This window comes from Halichoerus grypus, chromosome 2 (genome assembly GCF_964656455.1).
Source record: "Halichoerus grypus chromosome 2, mHalGry1.hap1.1, whole genome shotgun sequence".
NCBI classification, from domain to species: Eukaryota; Metazoa; Chordata; class Mammalia; order Carnivora; family Phocidae; genus Halichoerus; species Halichoerus grypus.
This window is the reverse complement of record NC_135713.1, coordinates 192481721-192499186: the sequence shown is the minus strand read 5'-3', so window position 1 is coordinate 192499186 and position 17466 is coordinate 192481721. Positions and strand designations below refer to the sequence as shown.

Sequence of the window (17466 nt, the reverse complement as noted above, 5' to 3'; positions counted from 1 at the left end):
GTAGAAAAACCATCAAGCTTTTAGTGATTTTGTGGTAAATGGTTTTTTGCAGACCCTCATCTGCTTTTTTTTGTTTTGGGTGTTTCTTTTTCAGTAGCCCCCTGGACTTTGAAAATGGACTCTTTGCACACACATAGTGACCAAGGGAAGTGACCAAGGTGAAGACGGCCTGGGATCTTCACTCAACTTACTCAAGATCCTAGACAAAGTGAAATGATCCCTACCTTCAATGTGTGCTCACTCTGCATGATTAGTGCAATAAAACTCCCTTCCTTGTGCTTACTCAGATATTCTGTTTTGTGGAAGGTACAAATTTGCTCTAGAATGCTATGCTTACCTCTCTGTGCAAGCTAGGATGATTTCTTCTTCCTCAGTCTTGAAGTGTGGGACATACACTGCCCTTGTGAACACTACACATTTTAAGCTCCCTACCACCATCACCACCCAAAAACTCTCAGTAAATGTAATGATGTTGCAAGACAACACTTGGCCTGTTAGAAGGAAGACTTTCTAGATGTAAACCAGGAGCAGTGACTTAGAGGTATGGGTTCAGAGGGATTATATCTTACAGCTCCCCTCCGCTAACACTAAAGGTACTTGGGTATTTGGTTAAAGGTTCTCCCAGAAAACTGGTGGTTATCTTTGCCTGAAGAAACAGGACTTTGAATTTCTAAGATGCTGTTCTCATTTTCAGAGATGTTTCCAAGTTGCAGTCAGGACATCTTTCTTAATAGAAAGTCCGAGTATTACTGTGTTGGCCGTGGCGTCCCCTCAGTGTTACCCATTTGCTCCGTGGCAAGAGACGTGCTGGCCATTACCACGTGGTAGCTGTTGTTAACGACTTAGGAAAGACCTGTATGGAAAAAGCCTACACCCCTAAACAGAAAGGAGTCATTAAAATGAAGTCATTTATAAATCTCTCTGCACTAATTAATGTCCAACTCTAAATGGGACAGTTCTTTATATTAAAGGCTTCTTATTAGTATCACCATTTGTCGTTTTCCTCATCTTAATGACTTAGAATTTATTCTTCCTTTATTTTAAACCCTCTGTGCTATCTAGCATTAAATAAAACACTATTCTCCAGAAGAAACCGTTTTCTAGCCCTCATCCCGAGTCTTTTAACATCCATTCCAGTATGTTTAACACACTTCCTTTCCCCTCCACATGCTCTTTCCAAAGGGAAGGAGAACCGGTGGTTAGTCTTATAACTGAGTCAGAAGGAATGAATCAGGTCATCATATCTGTGATGAGACTTACGGAGCAAGTCAACTATCTCCACCCCCCCTACCTCCCCCCCCTCCCCCACCACCACCCCGCAGCTTCAAATGCAGGGATGAGCGGTCAGCAGCCACCTGAAGGTGCTTCACGCCGCCCATGAGGCTTGTGGCCACAGTGGCACTTGGGTGTAGCTGTCATTTGTCCCCGTGGTAGAAGGCGAATTATCTCCAGATCCTGCCATCTGTATATTTTTGGTTGACTTCTGTGTCATATCTACTTCATTTTGGGTTTTCATCCCTAGCTTATTTTGTGGCTTTTTAAAGTGGATTTTGTACTGTGTAATTCTGTGATCCCTGATGGCCAGTACCCCGGGTCCCCTATCTCTTGTGCAACTTGCCTCTTTTCTCCTCCCAGGAAAGCAACACACACTGTATTAACTTATGGCTCTCGTTAAATGAGGTTCATGTCTTTTGTGTTTTGTCCAAAACTGTATTGAAAAATATATATTGTTTCTTGCAAATGAAGGAATGCAATAAAGAGTATCTATACTCGAAAACATTCTGTGGACCATGTTTTGTACAAAACGACACACATAACTGATAGGAATGTGTTAAGAGGAGGGGGCTCAGAAAAGCCCCTCCTTGTTTTGTTATAACTAGCCTAAGGAGATGGAGGATTTTTATTTAAAAGTCTCTGGTTTTCATTATTTAGGAAGTATAGTCACTTGAAAAGAGAAATACATCAATAGCATATTTTCAAGAGTTAATGCATAACAAGAACCTTCATACTTATTTTACTTATTTCCACCTTATTAAAAAACTGAAGCAGACCAAAGCCATAAATGGGTTAGTAATAATCCAGAAAGGAAAACTGTTTCTCAATTAGAATTACTCCTTTGAAATGTACAAACCAAGGGATTCAGACACTCTCAGTGGGATTTCTTCACATGTTTCATTTTGGAATCCTTTTTTGCATTTTTCTGAGCTGTTGGATCTCTTAGCCTAAAAGCCCGATGCTTAGAGTGGGGTGAGGTTAGGAGGAAAGGCAGCTCAGAGAATCAGCAAGGCTCAGTGCAAAGAGGTCAGCTCCCTGGGAGTTGTCCACACCTCCTAGGAGGACCCCGAGGCCACCCGGGTCCCTGCACAACCTTGGGAAGGTAGGGTCTTGAAGCTATCCCAGTGCTCTTCAAAGCTGCCCTGGGCAGAGAGTGAGCGAGTGTATGACGACGTCATAAGCCTAGTGACAAAGCAAAGGAGGCCAGCCAGTTGCTACTTTAGATTTCTTCATATACGGATGCACCGTGAACAGGCTAGTTTTTGTCAGCAGATAGAATTAAAACCTCAGAAAAGGAGGTTATCTCATCCTACATGTATTTGTACATCTTCACTGAAATACCTTCAAAACTATGTAACAGAGGGGACGCCTGGGTGGCTCTGTCGGTTGAGCATCTGCCTTCAGCTCAGGTCATGATCTCAGGGTCCTGGGATTGAGCCCCGCTTCGGGCTCCCTACTCAGTGGGGAGCCTGCTTCTCCCCCTCCCTCTGCCCCTCCCCCTGCTCATTCTCTCTCTCCCTCAAATAAAATCTTATATATATTTATATATATATATTTATATATAACAGAAAAACTATAATGGTGGCTAAAATCTGAAACATGGTTTGCTTTAAGGCTGTCTTTTCATGTCCTAAAAATTACAGTGAACCGCCTCTGCTTTAAGTTTCAGCAGCAAGTCATAGAGTAGATTCAAGTGTGTAATAATCAAATCCTGGTAAACAGACTTGTTGAAGCACTGAGTCAGCAATAAACAACCAACCCTGCCCAAGCACAGAAGGCAAAAGCAAGATTTCCTGTTCCTTGCCTGGCCACTTGATTCATAAGCCTCTTCAAAGAAGACACCGGGGAAGGTGTGGATGAAAGTTCAAAAAAGCATGTAAATTTCAGAAGTTATTGCAAAATGATCTAAAGTTTCTCCTCCACTGGCAAGCAGAGCTGAGACCGGGCCCTGGAGCAGAGCCCACAGAGGGCGTGGGCTGTGCGGACACCCAGGCATGACAATGCTCTACCGAGTATCTGTGATGGGCAAGAATCTCAAGCCGTGTAGACAGCATTTGCAAGGAGGACTTGAGTTTGAACTTTCCCCCGCATACGGTCTCTCCACGCAACTGACTTTGTCACACTCCCTTGGGAGTATCAGATTATTGGTAAGGTAATTCTTTGCCTCCTCAAGAGTTCTCTGTCAAGCTAAGAGAAATGACAGCATAGCCACCATCATTTTGCCGCATTAACTTCCCTTGTGTGTGTCGATCAGCCACAGCTTACATGTCCGTCCATATACCCAGGGCTGGCATGGATGTACCACTGGATCACTGGATCCCATCACTGGATCCACCTAGGATCACCTCCCCATCATCCCTCCCCCTGCTTTTCTCTGCCTTTCCTTTGCCTTTATTTGTCCCCCCCACCCCCAGCCTTTCTCCCCTGCTTTTTTCATAAACGACCACTTTGAAAGAGATCTTCCCACTATATTGTCTCTTTTCTTTCTTTTGGATCTTTTTTTTTTTTAAACTTCCTCTTGTTTTTAGATGTTTATTAGTATTTATACTTACGGAGAAATTGAATGTTCAGGCACTGCAATAAACTGTGTTCTCTTTAATCATAGAATATGATTAATCATAGAAAGGATTACAAATGGCCTTGGTAAGTATGAATAGGGACCATTTAAATGTTTGGCAATCTTATAGGTTAAAAAAAAAAAAGGTACCCAGGATGCTGGGGGAGATGAGTATTAGTTTTATGTCAGAGTGAAGTACAAGATGAGCAGGGCTGTGAGAAACAGAGATTTCTTTCTGCGCTCTACGTCCAATTCCTTGCGCGGCCAGTACAACCATTTTTGTGGCTTACGCTTTTCAGGGACTAAGTAATGACACATCACGGGCACAATAAAGTTCATGAACTTCTAGTGGCCATTCCTAATCTCAGGTTAGAGGTCTGAATAGAGCGCAAGGGCAGCCCATCGCCGGTGCACAAGGCAGACCACTTTATTTTTATGTTGTTTTCGTCTCTGCAGGGAGATGAATAAGATTTGCTTCTAATAAAGGTAAATCAGGAGAAAGAGAAAGAAAAAGAAAGCATTTTAGCTGTGCTACACAAACTGAAGGTGACATTTTATGGGCAGGTCTGAAGACCAAAGGATTGTCTAATGTCATAAAACCAAATTATTGTCCCTCATCGTCGAGCGCATCGCTTTTGAGCTTCAGGTGAGTCCTTTTGAAGCAGCAGTCCAAGGAGAAAATGCCCTTCCCAGAGCGTGCCCACTGCTGGGTCCTCTCTGCCCAACCCCCAACTTCGGATGATACCTGTTCCAGGCCACCCAGAGGCCAGGCCAAACCATTTCTTCTTCCCGACCAACCTACCCCTTCTATAGCTGTGCTAGCAGGAGGGGAAGCCATTTCCAGTCAGGTTTCATTTTCAATAGAGCAAATCCTATTTTCCCAATAAATGGAGTTGCAAACATGGGTGAGGAAAGGATTAACCAACCCCGTGGGCTGCTGGCCTTGAGCCACATCTTTTGAGTGTCTGTGATATTCATTTGTGCAGTGAAGTGCTAGAGTCTAGGAAAGGAATTACAGCCCAAACCGCTTACTTCCAAACCTAGGAATTACTGGTCAGATGTGGACTTAGAACAAGGTAAGCCTGTAAGAAAGTCCTACAGTAGATGAGACCCGATGTCCCTGATGTCTGAGATGATCCTGCTTAGAGAACAGAGGGAATGGCTTTACTTTGGGCCACTCAATTAAGGGTGCAAGTTCAGGCCACCACCTTCAGAAATTGGATATTCTTGACCTCCTGAGCATTAATCTGGAAACTCCACACATGGTACAATGTATCCATTTTAAGTTTGTTTACCTTCTCTTTAATGACTTAACAGAAAAAAACTGCATGATGAAATATATTTTCTCCAAATATATATATATTTATATAATATATAATCTTAGTTAACTCAAAGGTATATACATTGTATAATAAATAATATTTATAAAAAGAGACTTTTTGAATATAAAATCAAAAAGATCAACAACTTCTACAACTTTTTACAAAACTTTGGATACAGCAGATCGGTAGGAAATTTCTGTTGGATACTATTACCTGACTACGGCGAGAATAATTACAATGCGCTCAGTGTACTATTATTAAATAATTACTTGTCGGCTACTTGAATACGCCCCAGAAACATGACTTTATCACTTTTAATATAGAATACATAGATATGAAAAGACTGTTCTGAAAATTTGTATCCATTCTGCTGAAATAATTCTCACATAAAGCAAGCATTATCCGGTTGACATGATTGAAAACTTTTCAGTCTAAGGTGAGATGGGGAGGGGCATTTCGGACTCTCTGGAGAGGGGGGTGGGATGTGTATCTTTAGCCGGGCTCGTTGCCAGCAGAATCAAGAGTGCGGGCATGGCTTCTAGATGGTCTTGGCAAGCCTGCCTGAGGAAGCAGGAAGATCACTTGCCCCGGTAGCTGAGGTCAGTGTGAGGCAGACCAAAGAGAGAAGGGAGTAAAGGAAGAAACAACCTTGTTCTCATCTCTACCCCAGCTGCCTCTCTTCTTGCTGATTCTCCCTAGGACAGAGCTGTGGCCTTGGCTCGTGCCATCCGATCCGCTGGCCTCCGTTCAGGACCCTCGAGAGGACCCGCATGGAGCAAGGGGAGCTCAGCTGGGAGAGGCTGCTTGCCCCCCTTCGAACACCTCTTCCTGATCCTTGGGAACTGCGTGGACTGGCGTGCTCTCTGCACACAGGTGAGGCCAGCAGGTGTGTGTTTCTCTTTTACCCGCATAGGCCAAAGCAGGGAAAGGAGGCCAGAAGATGTGTCTTTATCGGAGCGGAAACGAAGGAACCGTTTCTATCCTCCCTAGCTACAAGTCACCAAGTTGGAACTTCAGGAATCGACCGCTACTCTCTCTCTGACCCTTTGTCTTGATTTCTACTGAGGTAACCTGAACTCCAAACTGCTCTACCTGGAGTTGTTTTCGTGGGGAATCGGCAGGTGAGCAGGGCCGGGAGGGACTGAATGGCCCCTTCTAAAGATACCACTTCTCTCTTTAGGAAACCATTGGAGCTGCAGAAGGCTCACCACCCCTAAACATAACCTATTTACATCGTTTCGTCCTCTTAAAAAAAAAAGAAAAAACAAAAAAAAGTCAAGACACCCCGCGCTGCGTTCCTGGTAGACACCGCAGAAGGACAACAGAGACTGGGAGCTCTGACTGCAATTCCTAAGAGCCTCTGGTGCAGAACAGGCTGACAGAGGAAACGAGATGAGAAGAACACACAGCCGCTCTTCAAACAGCTTCCCAGGCCGCCCAGCGCTCCTGGTTCTTCAAAACTCCCAATCCGACTCCCACAATTGCCTTGGGCCTCCCTCCCACTTGATCCTAGCTACACCTATGGCTTTTGTCCGAATGTGGAAGTCTATCAGATTTGAGCAGGAGGAGACCAAGAAAAGGAGACTGCAGGGGTCTGTCCTACTTCCTAACTCCCACCTCACAGGCATCTTGGCATGTCACCAGAAGAAGCGTCTGGAAACAATCCTGCCCGTGCTGAGTTCTTCACCACCAGGCAGAGAGCTCATGGCAGCCCAGCCTGTTCTGTCGGAGTAGAATTTTTTTTTCCATTTTTATTTTCTTTAACATGTGCAAAGATAAGCCTGGGGTCTGTTCCTATCAGACCCTAGAGAACTAAAAAGAAAGCCCCTTCTTTAAAAACCACACACCATCCAGAGCAGGGTGAGAAACTTAAGAGAGAGGGCGAGGGAGGCCTCCCCGGCAGCGGGCGGCACAGGTCCAGGTCATTTACCGCACGGGCGTCTGGCAACAGTCCGGGTTCCTTGCTGCCTGGTGCTGAGCGCTGAGCCCGGCTCCAGGTCCTGCTTCCCATGGGACTTCGGTGAATCTGCCCAGCCACACACTTCACCCGTTCCCAGTGCCCTTTGGAAAACAAAGAGGAAGAATCGGACACTTAATTCCCTTCTCCGAGGAACCGCCCGTTGGGGTGCCGCGTTCAGAGGCTGTGGACAGGAGAGCTCGACATTTCTCGTGTCCTTGGGGGCAATGGGGAACCCAAGTGGCTTTCCCGTACCCCCCTCCTCTGCTTTGGGATCTGCCGCTGAGGAAGGGCGCGTGATTTAAATAGGAACAGGAGGGCTTTAGCAACCACAGACTGGGATCCACACCCTACCTGCCCCACCTCCTAGCTGGGAGCTTGGGCAGCAGGAAGGCTAGTGGTGGGCAGCTGCCGCCAGGCAGGAGTCCCCCTCGTAGAGAGACTGAAGGACCCTCCGGTCCAGGGTCCCGTTCCCCACGAGACTAGATGTGGGCACTGTGCTTTTCTATTGTACCAGCTGTTTGGTAATGAGCTGTCCACACAGGAGCACGGCTGTTTAATGAACTATGAATAATTCCTTCTCAGGGGAGAACCAATATGTACCTCTTACTCATTTGTGTATTGACATCTCACCGAGGATTTGAGGCCCGAAGTGCTTTCAAGGGCATTCCCAATCAACCTTCCAGTCCCCAGGGGGCGGACAGGGCCAGTGGAAGACTATTTTACAGGGGCAGAAACCGAGCCTCAGCAAGATTAAAGGGACATGTCCAGGGTTTTGTGGCAAGTTAGTGACAGATCCAGCACTTGGGGCCAGCCAGGCCCCCTGACTCTTGTCCAGAGAGAGCCCTTTCCAGCTTACTGTGCTCGCAACATCTGAATAACAAGGAATGCACCTGGTACTCGTAGGGTAGGCAATCGGTCATCAGCATGAGACACTGGACAGAAGCTACGGGCAATGGAAAAGATGTTTTCCCCACCAGGGAAGGACCAGGAATCAAGCCATTTAGACTGGGGCTCCCCACCCAGTGTGTGGAGGGCATATGTCCCTGCCATCCTGTCTCGAAGGTTCCTATCTTGCTTGCAGTGTCAGTGTGGATGAAAGGAGGGGGAGCTAACCAGCCAGGTCTCGCCCATCTTGGGCCTGTGGCTCGAGACCACGCAGCGCGCCTGGGACCGTCGCTCTGGGAGGTCAGCTCTGCTCAGCCTGGGAATCTCTGCTGCTTCCTTGGACCACGAGCCAGGCCCAGCACTGGGGCCCTTGGTGTCTACAGCCTCTGGTCCACACAACAACCCCCCCACCCAGTTCACAAATGAGGGAACCGCGGCGCAGAGAGGCTCCACAGCTTGCCCCAAATCACTCAGCAAGTTGAGAATCTGTCCAAAGGTACCACATTGGGAGCGAGTCCTCCCCTTGTCCCAGAGCAAGGGCTCCAGAGCGACCAGAGGGAAGGGCCTCGGGGGCACCGGTCTACCTGGACAGGGCATTTCGAATCCATGCCTGTGTAGCACTTTCTGTAAGATTGGAGAAAACACCATTCTACTTCAGAAATGGGAGCAAAGAGTGCTGAAGATGTATTAATGCCTCTCAGGATCAGTACTAATTACAGGGGTGGCAGGCAGAGGATTTTTCTGGACACCGAGGGTCAAACCAGCACCTCCTTCCCTGCTTGGCTGATGGCTTATCTTGGCGGCCCACCTGGGGAGGGGAGGTGCTGGGACGCAGCTGCTGGGGTCCGACTCGGTGACACCCCAGAGCCCCCTGGAGCCACGGCCGCTGGAGCCTCGGCAGGACCCGTCTGGAAGCTTTCTGGAGGCAGAAAGTGTCCTGGGCTCAGTGTCCCTACCCTAGCAATGGGTCTGCTGTTAGTGTTCTGAAGTTCTGATTTCCCCTCGGCTCCCCCTCAGAATGGCCAGAGCTGTGTCCTGCTCGGGGCACCACGTTGCCTGGGCCACAGTGGGCATGCTACAATGAGCCTGTGAGCTCTTTCGTGTTCGCGGACTTTCCTACCACTGTGAGAAGCAGGAAACGAAACTTGCCCACGCGGATGACACCATCTCACTACGGGATGACACCCTCATGTCACGGCTCTCTGATGGCAGTTATCACTCCCTATTAGTATCAGATTCAGACAAGCATTCGCCGCTGGTAGCTCACTGGGGCTTCTAAAACTCCTGTTAGGCTCCCACCATCACCGTACGGATGAGGAAACGGGCCTCGGGGCTTCCGGGCTGACCTGGTGCGCCGGCCACACTGCGCCCGTTCAGACACCAAGAAAGGCGTGCTGCCTGCTGCCTTCCTGGACCCCGTCCCTGGCAGGTCATAGCTTGAGCTACACCAAGGGGCCTCCCAGATGGACTCACGCAGAGCCCTCCCCATGATGTGGGTTCCTCCATACCTCAGAGAGGCCCCAGGCCCCTCCCCCAGGCCCACACAGTGTAGACACGTGCCACCAGCTCAGAGGTGGCCTCTGTGGAGCTGCGTCACCCAGTGGGGTGCTCTCCCCTGCACTGTCCTGGGGCGATGATTCAGGCAGGTAAGTTCTTCGCAATGAACCAAGCACTGTCCCCACAGCACCTCTGGGGAGGATGATAGATAAGGAGGCAGATCTATAAAAACTCTCTTGTGTGGGTCCCCCCAGCTGGCAGGTGACGGCAGCTGGACCAGGGCTCACGCCTCTATATGCTAGGCTCCTTCTCAGGGCAGAGAAAAGGGAGAGAGGGCATAGTGGCCTCAGACCTTCCAGCCCCAAGACTCTAGGACCACCTTACATCAGTCCTGACCTATGCTGGGGACCGATGGCTCCAAGGGCCAGGCACCGTGTCTCCCACGCAGGCCACCTCTGGGAAGCTTGGGAACATAATCCACCAGCCTTTGATCCCTTGATTACTCACCACCATCACTCTGAACTTGAATCCCTCCTCCTCCCCATCCCCTTCCATAAACTCGGTGAGAGTGGCCCCGCTCCACCCAAGCTTCAGATCTGTCAGGATATGGGCTTATACACCGCTTCCCCCACCCACCTCCTCGAGGTCAGTAGGATTTATGCTTGTGCAAAAACCTGCCCTCAAAGTTCAAGGTGGATGCAAAATGACTCTGCCCCAGGGGTAAAAGAGGATCTTTGGCCTACTATTTCAACTATTTTACCCCCCTTGTTTTACGGGTAAGAAAACTGAGGCCCATGGAAGTGAAAGAACAGGAAATTGGGGACTTCATGGAACAGGGCAAAGTTGGGACCAGAAGTCAGGTGTCCTGGCTTCCAGCCCCACAGTGTCCCTCCTCTGGCTCCCAGATGCTCAGCAATGATAGCCAGTGGCCATGCAAACATCTGACCTGGCTCATAATTTACTAACTTGTATACAAATATTAATCAGTTGCTGGCACTCTTGCGTGCACACACTTGGCTGGTATCTGTGCTTTGTGTAGTCCACCCAAAGCTGCCCGGGGACCATTCCCACTGCAGCTGGGGAAATCCTGGCTTCCTATTTTGGGCCGTGTGTCTTGGACAGCTCAGAAAGAGAAGTGGGTTGGTCAAGAAGAGGAGCCGGGCAAACCCAGGTCCCTGTCCCAAGGCCCCGCAGCCGCCCCCGGCCCGCCGCCCTACCTGGCTCCCTACTTGCAGGTGTGCACATCGTAGATGCGGATGCACTCCTGGCAGCTCACGTAGCAGCACCAGTGGAAGATGCAGTGGCATTTCTCCTTCCGCTTCTCCGTCCTCGTGTTGTGGCCGCGGCCACAGCACAGCAGGTCGCAGCCATCGATGCCGTGGGAAGTGACATTGCAAGTCCGGTCCCTGGTGCCAAAGGAGCCCGTCTCGGGGTTGGGCTCACAGAAGTTGGGGGAGTTCTCGTAGTAGACCAGGTCCCTCTCGGTGGGCGGCTTGAACAGTGCGTACTTGGCGCGGAGGGTCTCCACCCAGCCGCGGGATTCGCGGTGCTTCTCCACCACCATCTCCGAGGCACTGTCGTACTTGTCCTTGAGGAAGTCGCCGATAGCGCGGAAGTCGGGTTGGGCCCACCAGCAGGTCTTGACCTCACAGCTGCCCGACAGCCCGTGGCACTTGCATTTGAGGTGCATGTGGTCCAGGATGGTCTGGGGAAGAGGAGAAGCAGCTGGCCCCCAACACGACCCCACCTAGGCCCTCCCGCTCTGCCCCCTGCCCACCCCATCCCTGGAGCCTTCTCTACTCCTACTGGGGGTCAGGAAGAGAACGGATTGGGGGCCGAGGTGCGGACCTAAAGACTGATGACCATTGTTTCCCTCCCCTTCACAGCCCAAGCATTGGCAGAAATCACAGCCATTTCTCAAAGCTGTAGGAGATGGGGATGGTGATCCCCGTTTAACAGATGGGGAAACTGAGACCAGGAGCTTAAGTGACTCGCCCTAGATCAAACAACCAGAGGAAGCCGTGGAGGCTGAATTCAGTCAGGCCCACCGGTCTTCACGGCCCTGCCCAGGGCAGCCCAAGTGCACTGGGTGGGCTGGCGGGTACCTGCTCCATGGGGCCCTTCACTCCCGAGCTGACGCATCCCTGGGCGGGCGCAGATGGAAAACAGCCCGGGGAGAATGGGTGAACAGAAGGGGTGATTGTGGGGTGTGGGTGTGGGCCAAGCTCCATCAAGGGGAAAGAGGAGAGCAGGGAGCCCGGGATGCACAAGGGTCACCAGAAGGGCAGGGTGGGGCAGGGGCGAGGCCAGCCAGGAGGGGCAGGGACAGGGTCCCCAAAGGGGTACCGGGCGGGGTCGTGCGAGGGCGGCCGCAGCTCACCGTGCGGCCCGCCTCGTTGTTGTGCTTGTTCATGGCCGAGCGCGCGTCCGGCCTGTTCTCGCGCGCGTCCGCGAACTCCCGGGACACGAGCACCCCGAAGTCGGCGTCCTCGCTGCAGCCGCCCCACTTCCAGCCCTCGCCAGGTGGCCCCTTGTGGTGCGAGTCGCAGCCGCAGATGGTGGAGGTGCCCTCGGCACAGGAGCGCGTGACGGCGAAGGCCACGCCGGCAGAGGCGATGGCGTGCACGAAGGCTGACTCGCGGGTGGCTGCGGGGAGGGCATGGCTCAGGCCGGGTCCTGGGGCACAGCCGCCCTGCCTCGACCTCCCCAGCCGGGAAGAAGGGCTCACCAGCCCCGAGAAAGCGGGAGGAACCAAGGTGCCCTTCCGACCCCTTTTGACTGGCCCAGCCTCTGAGGTATCCCCACTTTACAGATGAGCAAACTGAGGCCCGGGGCAGCTAACTGATTAACCCAGGGCCTCAGCACTTGATTCAGGGCAGAGCTGAGCCTGTTAGAAGCAGGGGCAGAAACTATAGCTCTGGCAGGTTGCTGAAGAGATGTGGTCGTCCTGCTCTGTCCTGGCCCCGGGCCCCCTACCCTCCATCTGCCCAAAGTCCAGAGACTGCAGCACAGGCGTGAGCCCTCCCACTGCTGAGAGAGCCTGAGGCCTGCGGGAGGGAAGCCTGGGAACCTACTGCCTAAACTACCCAAGTCCACCCCATCCCCCACCTAGATGCACTTGGGCAGACCCCTCCTTTTCTGAGTCTCAGTTACCCTCTTTGTAAAACGGGCATAACTTCCCTCTGCCACCAGAGTTCCTGACCAGGAGGGCAATGGCCCGAATCCCAAACCCTCTCCCTGCCACCACGGGAAGGATCGGAACACAGGGCAGGATCCCTTGAAGGAAAAGGAGAACTTCTCAGGGGTGTCCCCAACCTCATGATCCTGATAACCACGTTTGAGAGCTCAGTATGCACCAGATTCTGCCCTTCATGTTCTTGATCTCATTTAATCCTCTTAACTAGGAGGCAGAAAGTCTTAATTTAGGCCCATTTTACAGACGCAGACATTGAGGATTAGAAGGCCAAGGCCTGGGAGACCTGCAGTCCAACCACCTCTCTCCGGACAGGAGAGGAACCCAGAGCGGCAGGTGACCTGCCCAAGGCCACGCAGGCCGGCCTAGAAGCCGGGGCTCCCATCCCGAGTGCTGAGGGAGATCGCGGCCCGGCACCCAAGCGGGAAGCCTGGGAGCCTCGTGGGCCACCTGCGGAGGAGCTGCCCGTCCCGCTTCCACGGACAGCCCCGCCGGCGCACCGATCCCGCGAGCGGCCAAGGCCCCGCCCCCCCCTCGGGCCCCCTCTCCTCGCCCCCGTTCCGGCTCCCGCCCTCCCCTGGGCGCCCGGGGGTGGCGGCGCCGAGGGCCAGCGCCTCGCTTCCGGCCGGGCCCGCGGCCTCTCGCGGCGGCGGCGGCGCCCGGACCCCGGGCCGCGCTCGGTTCCCAGCCCCGGGGACGCGGGGGCGGCGGGGGCGGGGCGGGGATTAGCCTGGGAGCGGCGCTGACAGCCCCGCTGTGCCGGTCCCCGTCCGGCGGGGCCCGCTGGGCCGCTCAATCCGCCTTTGTTCGCGCGGTGTCACACCGCATTACCCGCATAATGCGGCCGCCGGGCCCGGGCCGCCGGGCCGGCCGCCACCGCGTAGCAACGGGCGGCTCCCGCGGCCGGGCCGCGCCCCCGGCCCCGGCGCCGGCCCGCGAAATCCCCATTGAAGCGGCGCCCCCCGCCCCCGCGCCGCGCCGCGCCGAATGGCCAGAGGGCGTGTGAATGGCGCGGCGGCCGCAGCGGGCGCGGGGCCGGGCCGCGCGGTGGGGGGGCGGCGCTCGGGCCCCTTTCAAGCCGCCTAAGCCCCTCCGGGCCGCCCGCGCCGCCCCGCCCGCGGAACGCGATCCCGGGCTCGCCTGCGCCCCGCCGTCGCGGCCCGTCGCCTTCCGGCCGCTGACCCCTGCGGCCCCCTTCCCCCCCCCCCGCCGCCCCACGGGTGCGCGCGAGTCCCCCGCCGGCCGCCGCCCGGCCTCCGGGCCGGCCAGCCGTGGGCAGCGGGGCCCGGCCTCCGCGGACGGTGCGCGCCCCTGGCAGGGCGCCCCCCCCCCCGCCGCAGCCGCCCCCCTGGCTCTCAAAGCGTGTGTGTTGGGGGGGGGGCGTGTGCAGAGATTAACGCGTGGCGGCCGCGCGGCGTTGGTGGGGACCCGCCGAAGCCCGCGTGCCGGCGTGCAGCCTTCTTCCCGGACCTTCCTCGGCTTCATCAAATTCCTAGAGTTTCTGACATATTACCCAGCTCCCCACCCTCGGCCAACACAGAACCGCCCTCTTGCAATTTAGAGATGAAGGCAGGTACCAGAACCTACAACGGTGATCGAAAAGGTGGAACACAGACGTGCATGGGTAATAGGCTCAAAGGCCCGACTTTCATTGCCAAATGTCCCAAGCGGGGAAGAGCAATCAGAAGGCGAGTCTTGCTTTTGGGGAGCGCGTCTAGACGCCAGGCTGTTTGATTAAGCGCTACCTGGCCCGAGGTGGGGCACCGGAAGGCGGTGAGACTGACACACCGGGCAAGATCAGGTTTGAAATGCAAACCGCCGCCACTTGGCCCCAATTAGAGGCCAAACCTTTTATGTAAACAAGGAATAATTAGCTTTGGTAATAGAAGAGTAAACAGAATCATCATCCATTGATTCGCTAATTGCTCTTCTGTCCCTTGACAATGGCCTGTAGGTCAGACAGACCCAGCATACCTGAGGCCCAGGTAAAGGGGGACCGCACACTAATATGTAGGGGGTCAGTGCCCCCCATCGCCCACACCCTCCCCGTCAGATCCACCTTGCTCTCAGATCCCTTTTCCTTCTGGCTATAAATACAGTTCTTGTAAAAGAAGGGAGGGCCAGGCTCACCAGTTTGGGTGGCAAAACCCCGGGGGGTGGTCGGGAGGGTTGAAGTTGCTGCGGAAAGGGAGTGGTGGCTCCCAGGAGACCAGCTGGGGTCATTAAATTCCAGGACACGGCTATTCCTCAGAGGTGTCCATCTTCAGCCCAGAACTCTCCAGCCCCAAAGTCCCCTTCTTGGGAGCAGTGGCCCCCCTCATCCCTCTCCCCTGGTCATGCTTGAGGTCAAGTTGTGTGAATGCCATTCCTTTCAGGCACCAGCCGGTTAGACTGGCAGGTTGCAGGAGGGCGGGAAAGTTACCCGGAGGCCGGCTCGCCCTCTAGCCCCTCCACAGTCTGGGCAGATCCAGCGTGCAGGGGTATGGGGGTCAGCAGAATCTTCTCAATGCAATGCCACCAGCATCTGACAGTTTCCTCAGCTCCAGAATTTTCTATACGGGAGGGACCTAGAGGTGGTGATGCTCTCCACCCCCCACCCCCCAAAGCTAGATTTGCATAGCACTTAACACAGTGTTGGGAAAATGTCACAAAAGTCCACAACAAAGCCTGCCCCCCCCACACACTGTGCAAGCTGGGAGGGGGGTGGGGAGGAAGGCCATGGCCTCCTGTCCTGCCCTAGGATCTCAGGACACAGAGCATCTCAAGGCTGCTCAGCCCCCAGCAGCACCTGGGAAGGGGTGGCGGCCATGGTGACAGTGTGGGTTGGTCCAGAGAGGGAGCTGACCCACTTTTGTGGAGGCTGTGGGTCCTGACCAGCTTTACGGCCCTCTCCTGGGGACCCCGGGCTGGGAGCTAAGGCACCCCAAGGGGGAAGAGTCACTGTGTCCTCAGGCCCTCCCCCCACCCGCTACCCGGCCCAGAGACAGTACCTTTGTCCAGGACGGGCCCGAAGATGGCCAGGCTGTCGTCTATGGTGGTGCAGTTCCAGCGGCGGCCCCGGAACTGGTGCTGGCACTCCTGGATGCCCAGCTTCACGCCCTCGGCCACGCTGGGCATGATTTCGATGTAATTCCGGCAGAAGCGCAGTTGCTTGGGGACCAGGCCTGGGATGGAGCCGCAGAGCAGGGGCTGTGAGCCCAGGGATGTGTACTGCTGGCCCAGGGCCAGGGACCTGCGGGCAGACAGAGGGTGGAGGCACATGGCCCATCAGGGGCCTTTTTTCTTCCTCGTGAGCCCTCTGGGGTAGGTGGAGCCATGCCGGCCCGTGGGTCAGCCGGAGCCCAGAGCCTCGGGCAGCCCGGCACCTGAGTGCGCTCCCTGCCCTCAGCAATACACTGCCCCTTGAAGGGCAGACCGACATGCGGGCATGTCGGACGTTAGTGTGGGGACCCACAGAAACCTCTCGCGGGGGCATTGGGGGCCACACAATACCATGAAAAAAACCCTGGACTGGAAAGGTGGATTTGGGGGCCCAGGTTAAGTCCCTCCTAGGCTCTGGGCCAGTTGCCCTGATGGGCCCTGAAGCGGTTGGGCTGGACAATCTTCTAGGGAGTCTAAGCGTCTGGGGTCACACAGAGACTCCAGTGACCCATGGGAAATAACCCAAACCTAAAGCGAGGGAGGTGACAGGAGTTGGCTTGACCCCAGTCCCATCTCAGATGAAGTAGAGAAGCAGAGAAGCCCCAGTCCCAGCAGGGAACTCATATGTACACGTGTGCCTGAGGTTTGCACACACACACACACACACACACACACACACGCTGCCCATGGCAGTGTCCCTGAGCCTCCTCCCCAGGATGCTACCTGCCCAGCCAATAACCCCCCAGCGCTTCCCCAGGGAACTGGTGGCTTCTACTAGGTCCTCTGTCCTTTGTCCCCCAGGGCCTCCATGACCATCTTGGCAGCTTCCTAGAAGTTTCTAGAGTGCCATCTTCCCTCTCAGCTGAGACTGGAGCTTGGCTTCGTGTCAAGACAAGTGTAGCTCAATGTCAGGAGGGAGAAATCCCAGATCATGCTCTCCCAGCCAACACTCATGACCTTAGTCAAGTCACCTTACTCTTCTAACCCTCATTTCTCAATCAATATCCTGTCAACCTCTCAGCTTTTATAAAGAGTCAACAGAAGGGAAGGTCTTGTGGGGAGCGAGGAACAAGAGTTTAAAATACTAGAAAACCAAGGTGCTGTTCGTCCCCTCTCTCCCCCAGCACTGGAACAGCAGGGATGACATTTTGCAGGAGAAACTGAGAAAATGATCTGTGGGTCTCAGTGGACTCGAAGGCCAGTAGCAATCAGCCCTGTGATCAGGGACCATGTGAGCTGGAAGAAGGGTTGCATGGGGGCCCATCTCCTCCCCCTTCACATCCAGCACTGACCCAAGGCTCCAGTCTGGCAGTGACCTCAGTCGAGTCCCCCACCCAAAATCATGACAGAAGCCTTGGGAAGAGGGACCAGAAGACCCCAAATGCAGATCGGGAAAACACACACACACACACACACACACACACACACACACACACACACACACACAGGCTTCCTGGACTAGACACAGGGCTGAACTAAATGCCTGCCATTTATCAGCTCTTACTCCGTGCCAGCTGCTTTACCTGTAGCGTTTCTGATCACTTCTCCAAGGTTGGAGAACATCACCAGCCCCCGGCCGAGGAAGCCGAGGTTTAGGAAGTAAGTTAGCTTGTTCAAGGCTTTTTGGTGCCCGGCC

The 17466-nt window shown here is 54.0% G+C and overlaps 2 protein-coding genes across 2 annotated transcripts in view; one reads left to right on the top strand and one right to left on the bottom strand.

The window, feature by feature from the left end:
• NSF (N-ethylmaleimide sensitive factor, vesicle fusing ATPase) overlaps nt 1–1777 on the top strand; it is a 143692-nt gene extending 141915 nt beyond the window's left edge. The window contains exon 21 of the mRNA XM_036103124.2: nt 95–1777. Within this exon, the coding sequence (XP_035959017.1) occupies nt 95–137 (43 nt within the window). The 3' untranslated portion in view covers nt 138–1777. The remainder of the gene's footprint in view (nt 1–94) is intronic.
• A 5143-nt stretch (nt 1778–6920) lies between these two features.
• Nucleotides 6921–17466, bottom strand: part of WNT3 (Wnt family member 3) — a 47212-nt gene continuing 36666 nt past the window's right edge. The window contains exons 2-5 of the mRNA XM_036103125.2: nt 15680–15921; nt 11877–12142; nt 10714–11201; nt 6921–7215 (exon numbers count right to left, since the gene is read on the bottom strand). Coding sequence (XP_035959018.1) covers nt 10722–11201; nt 11877–12142; nt 15680–15921 — 988 coding nt within the window. The 3' untranslated portion in view covers nt 6921–7215; nt 10714–10721. The remainder of the gene's footprint in view (nt 7216–10713; nt 11202–11876; nt 12143–15679; nt 15922–17466) is intronic.